This window comes from Corvus brachyrhynchos, unplaced genomic scaffold (assembly GCF_000691975.1).
Source record: "Corvus brachyrhynchos isolate BGI_N302 unplaced genomic scaffold, ASM69197v1 scaffold43, whole genome shotgun sequence".
Lineage (NCBI taxonomy): Eukaryota > Metazoa > Chordata > Aves > Passeriformes > Corvidae > Corvus > Corvus brachyrhynchos.
The window spans coordinates 1289668-1295667 of record NW_008237353.1 but is presented as its reverse complement, the minus strand read 5'-3'; the positions used below and the strand labels follow the sequence as shown (position 1 = coordinate 1295667).

The 6000-nt window shown below is 43.2% G+C and overlaps 1 protein-coding gene across 1 annotated transcript in view; it reads left to right on the top strand.

Moving 5' to 3' along the window:
- Positions 1–509: 509 nt before the first annotated feature.
- Positions 510–6000, top strand: part of GFOD1 (glucose-fructose oxidoreductase domain containing 1) — a 55931-nt gene continuing 50440 nt past the window's right edge. Inside the window, exon 1 of the mRNA XM_008630887.2 lies at positions 510–584. Within this exon, the coding sequence (XP_008629109.2) occupies positions 578–584 (7 nt within the window). The 5' untranslated portion in view covers positions 510–577. The remainder of the gene's footprint in view (positions 585–6000) is intronic.

Genomic DNA, 6000 nt, shown 5'->3' with positions numbered 1-6000 from the left:
AGACTAGTTTGTGGCTGTAGCGTTATCCAAATGCATGAGATGGTGTCCTGAATTTTAAATTCATGTTGCTGAAGAATTCTGTTTAAAGATCCGTGTCATGAGATGTTTGGTTTGCAGGGGTGACATCTTTGTTAAACTAGCCAAAGTATGTGTGGACATGGCCTGTGACTATTGGCATAGCTTGAGAAAACCATGGACCTGAAATGTAATTCTGAATATAATTTTCACTCCACCACATAGCCATTAGGAAAAAATACTGTGATGCATTGGATGCCTAAAATGAGGAAATTGTGTTCACAAGCCATCTTGCTTCTGTCTCATGAATGCTGTTCTGTTTGCTTGTGAGATGTGATGCTGTCTAGCAGAGTTATTTATGCCTTTGATTATAGTGCTATCTCACAGCTTGTCATATAAATTTAATTGTGATGGTACTGTGGTTGTCGTTGTTTGAAATTACAGATTTGTTCACATAGGCGAAGGTGATCCTTCACAAGGCCTGATGATGTGCCCAGATGTTTTGGCAGCTGCTGAGACCACACCTGCTTCCATCTGTGTGCAGAGGAACCTGACCCTTTACATGTCAGGTGGGGATAAAATTGTTCCTCTATACCCTTGTTGTGTGTTTGATGAGACTCCTATTTGCTCTAAGCAAGACTGGTATGATGAGAATTAAGCTTCAGAATTTCTGTCGTGAGCTTCCATTCTCTGTAACACGGGTTGTGTGTTTTAATTAGATTGCACTTCCTGCCTTCCTGAAGCTGGTTTCATCTTTCAGGATGCCCAAAACTACAGACTGGTGATGAGGGAGCACAGGGAAATTAAGAGACTTGCAGAAGTTTGTGTGGGAAGCTGGTGGCAGGGGCAGAAGCTGAGGCCTCTGAGGCCTCTGAGGTCTGCTCTTCTTTTTCACTGCGGGACCTGCTGCAGCTGAACGCTGTTGAGGGGATGATAGTCATGGGAAGCACATCTGAGCTGCTGGAAGAGGACCAGTTGCTGTCACTCTGATAGGGGCTTTCCCCCAGATGGTTGTGCAGGGACTCTAAAACCAGGGTGGAAAGAGAAGATTGGGGAGAGTGCAGAGTAACCTGGTTCACAGTGGAGAATAACCTCTACTGCTTCTCTTGTGGGTGTCCCTTTTTAATGTGTGCAGGGCAGCTTGTGAAGGAATTGCAAGGACTTTTTGAAACACTGAATACTTCATGGGTTATTAATGTCAGTAATCATCTTTCTAGTGTTGGAGCTTTATTTAACAGATGCTTTAAAAAAAAATCTTAATAGGACAGCTTGCTATGAGCAGAGATGGCTCAGTGGCTGGGAGACTTGTGTATTTATTTTTACTAAAGTATGGAGTTTCTCTTTAGTATTTGTTCTGGCCCTCTGCACACTGGGAAACCCCTTTCTTTAGCAAATGGGCAGGGCCTTTTTGGGCTGACTGGAGCAACTGGTGTTTTGGAAGATAAACAGTAGCATACATGTGTTATGTTGGTTGCAAATACAACCTTGAGCATCGGCTCAAGCTGATATGAGCAAGTTCAGATTTGCAGCTGCTGTTAGGAGTGCTCAAATGAAGCATCAAAAAAGATATATGTGTAATTTCATGTCTGGGCATTTTTTTAGCCTGTAGAGTGCTTGGCCTCTTGCATGGTACAGAATCATCTGATAGTGCTGGGTGAAAGTGAGTAGGGTGCTGGTAGTTGCTGGAGCTGCATGTACTGTCGGGGTCTTGTCATGCGTACAGGGAATTTGCACTAGATGGAATTGCACTGTACAGAGCCATGAATGAGGTCTTTCTAGGTAGATCTGAGTGTTAGTGCTTTTCACCAAGGTGGTAAATAAATAAATAGGCATTAGAAAACATTTCCTTTCCTTGGTGCCTGACAGAAAATTGTGGGATGATGCTCTAACTGCTAAATCAGGTTTTGGTAAATCATTTAAAGCTCTCTTGATGAGTCTTAAATGTAATGCAACAAGTGAGTTATTAATTGGCCTTGTGAGCTCTTTGGTTTAATGACAAAGGACTGGATTTTGAGGCTTTTGCTTACTTTGGGGAGGAAGTACTTTTACATTTCTTGAATTGAAAAGAATGCATCGAAGAATTAACAGCAGAGAAGCACAGGAAACTGGTTTTTTACTCCTAGAGAATATTAGTTTTACTTGCACTGCAGCTCTGGATCAGGATGATGGATACATCTAGGTTTTTATAACTGTTCGTCTGGTCTTAGGATGTTAGCTTGTCTTGTATGTGGATTATGTGGTGCTTGCAGCTAGGAAGTCTGTAGTATGCAAGCAGATCATATGGATTATACTCTCATGACTGTAATGAGATATATTCTTCATCCATATATCAAAAATCTCTAAAACAAACTTCAGATGGCGTTATGCTGTAGCAATAGGCTTGTGAAATTGCTGCAACTGTTGATGCAGGAAAAAAGGAGTGTCACATTCTTCCAGTCCTGCCAGCAAATAAAATATATTAATTTGTAACTTAGTATTGTTCCCAGAATATATATCTGTAGTAATAAGATCACCTTGTCGGTCTCTCTGTCTTTTTCTTATTATCTGTTCTTTTATTCCAGGCTCATCTGGCACTGTAAAGCCTGTCAGGGCCTGAAACTAGTATTAGGGAAATTAGTGAGGGTAATTGTGCTGCTTTAGTTTTCTTGTAGCAAACAGTGGTGGTAGTTTCTTGATTGGAAAAAAAAAATTTAAAATATGGCCAGAGAGGAAAAGAAGTCAGAAAATTAACGTCGGACCGAGATAAACTTTTTAACTCTGGTACGAGGACTGTGTAGCATGAGCCTCTGTTCTGATTTAATGAAGCTGTACTGTCCCAATCTCTAAACCTGTAATTACAAGGCTGTGAGAGATGGATTGAGGTGGACAGTAGTTAGGATATTAATTAAAATGCCACGGATGACATGGAACATCAAGCCTTATGTGCTTTAAGTAGGGAAACTGGAGGATATGTCATTCAAAATGCCTTGAATTTTCAGTCTTGGATCTTGTTTCTTCTTTTGGATGCTCAAGTAACTGTAAATTGCTTCACAGGGCATGAGATAATGAAAATTCAGGTATTTATAGTCAAATGTTCATTTTGGTAGGATTAGAGTGATTTCAGCTAGCCTGTTGCTTTTCAGACATGGAAACCAGAAAAAAGGCCTGTGTGGAGCGATCTGAGATTTATGTCTACATTTCCTAGGAGAATTTAATCTTTTTTTTCATGTCAGTATCCCCCTGTGCTCATGTAACTCAAATTCTTTCCCACAGAAATATGCATGCAGTCATTCTTTATTCCTCCTTTGGGTTAAAGGTCCTTGGGATTAGAAGTGGAGCAGGTGAAGAACACTTTGAGCAGTTGGGGATGGGACTCCCATATGTCTCTGGTTCTCAGTTTTGCAGATCCTATAGCCTTTAGCACATCTGTGGCATTCCTTTTTTCGTGTTCTAATTATATGTCCCATGAGAAGTTTTACAATGATGGGAAAACTCTCACCTCTTTTGGTAGCTGCAGGTGTTGGAGCCCATTCATTTGAAGCACATCAACAGCGGTGAGTGATCAGAGGCAGCATAAGCTTGCAGAGCTCTTATTCTGGCCTGTCTCAGTTACAGCAGTGAGTCGTTTGGGTTAAAGTGTGGGAAGGGGGTTATTCACCTGGGCAGGGTTGGGCCCCTAGGCAGCTTGTCCTTCTCTGCATTTGTGTAAAGCAGTGGAATAGATGCAGTTGTTCTCTAGGCAGTAGGTTTGTTAGGCATCAGTGCAGAGGTGTCTTTCACCTGGTGGGAGGCTAACTGTGAAAATTCAAGCAGAATTGCGTTCAAGGTCAGGTGCTAAAACATTCACAGCCCTGAAGAACTATGCTGTCTCTGAAAGTTTTGGTTGTTCAAAATCATCCAGATGTCACCCCTGAGAGCTAGATCAGTATTAGGAGTGTGTCAGGTGTCACCCTAATGGAACTTCCACATGCCTGAAGCCTAAAGACTTGAAAGCCTTCTGATCTGCTATTGGCAAAAAGTCATCTGTTTGAAGTCGCTTTCTGTTTAGCAGTTGTTGTTTTGTCCAAAATCCCTAAGAAACTGGTCTTCTACTGAAAGCAGCATTACAAGAAATGGAAAGCCAAACCCAGTCACTTGCATTGTCTCAGCATTTCCGTGAGACTGAAAGAAGTGGCCAGACCAAGTTGTTTTTCTTAAAACAAATACTTCTTTTTTTTCTAGTGTAGTGCTTGTTTTATGGCTGATACCTTTTTGCTGCGTTTTATCTTAGAGCAGTAAAAAGCTGTAAATACTGGGAGTGGGATAAAGAGAATGGAATTTTTGGTAGAAATGTGCAGTGGGCCATAGTTGGGCCATGCTGCTACTGCTGTCTGCACAGCAGCAAACTTTAGTCAGATAGGAGAATATTGTATTTCTTTCTGCATGGCTGACTTTCTTACATTTGGTGGCCTGTGTTTGACTTGCTACCTTTGTTTGGAAACACTGCCAAAAAAAGGAGAGTTATGAGGGGTGGGGAGTAGCATGGGCTGTTGAGGTTAAAGTCCTGTGTTAGGGGTAGACACCACATAACTCTTCCGTCTGCCCCCTGTGCAGGAGACAGACACTTGCTGCAGGTTCCCTGAATGTCTCAGCAATGTGACAAGCCATGCCCAGTCTTGTGTGAAGTGGTGAAAAGGCTTAGCAGCGTTCTTTGGCGTTTCTTGTCTTTGAGAATGCATTGCTTGAAACCTTCAGAAAACATTTGCCTGGAAGGGGAGGATGTGTTTCAGTCAAATGATAAGAGGGGAGGGGCTGTTCTCAGGGCTGACTGTGAGACACCTCCCTTGTGTGGAACGCAAAAACGGGAAAAATAGATGAAAACAGAAAATGGAAAGGCACCCATCATGCTGACAAATTTGGCCTGAGGAAGCCAGCTGAATAAAGGCCGGCAGGGGAGGGGATGGGAGAGTTGGAGAAGGAGGGAACAAGTGTTAATGCAGCAGGCTGTGCTTCTGGGATGACGCTTGCAAATGGATGGGGAAAGAGGGTGTAGCTCTTGTTACTCTCAAATTCCCTTGTCTGCCCTCCCTCTTGCCTAGGAGCTGTGTTCCCTGTCCCCCCTCCCACTACCAGGCTGTGGGCTGCTTGCCTGGAAAGGGCTGTGCACCAGTTGCCCCTCGGATGTGCTGCAGGGGCTCACATGGTGGTGGTGGGCCCCTGGCAGTGAAATGCAGCTGGGAGGAGAGGGCTGGGGCAGGACCTGAAGTGAGGTTTGCATTACTCTGGGAAAGGGTAAACTGAGAGGGAGGAAGACATCATTGACTTCAATGAGAACTGTCACATCTCCAACACTAAGATGCAGTGAATTAATGAACCTTCCCTGGAAGTGAAAATGCTAGCCGTATGCTTTGGTGGTGAAAAAGGTTAAACAGAGAAGTGTGTTACCTTTACTGTCTTTTCTTCAAGCTGTCTTGAACTTTCCAGAGAGACTCTGTAAAGGCTCTCTCCCTGTGGAGATGAACTTCAAAGATCAAGACTCTTGAGTGGAGGAATAAAGCAACCTGTCTGGTGCTGCAAACTCCCCACTGAGGTACCAAGAACTATTCTGGTCAGGCAGAAAATGCCTTGGGCACCAAGTGCAGCAGGTTACTGATAGTATCACTGTGATGGTGAAGGATGGAAAGGTAGCCTTCCTTTAGAGGATTAGGAAGGCAGGGAGAAGTCAGGCACAGTTAGAAATTTTTATTTATTAAGCAGGGTTGATGAATAGGTGTTTCAGCATCAGTAAACCATAGGACATTTGATAAGAGCCTTGTTGAGTAACTCCAGAAGTTTTTGCCAAACGCAGTAAGGTCTGTTTGAAGTGACCTGTCATGTGTCTGTGTGTGCCATAGCCTCCCATACTTTCAGGTGTATGAGCTGTCTTCCCAAGATGGTTGCTGAAATGTGCTGTAGGCAGATGGCCAGTGTGACCTAGCCTGAACTCAACCTGTGTGTAGAAAATGGGTAAAAAGTCTGTAAAAATTT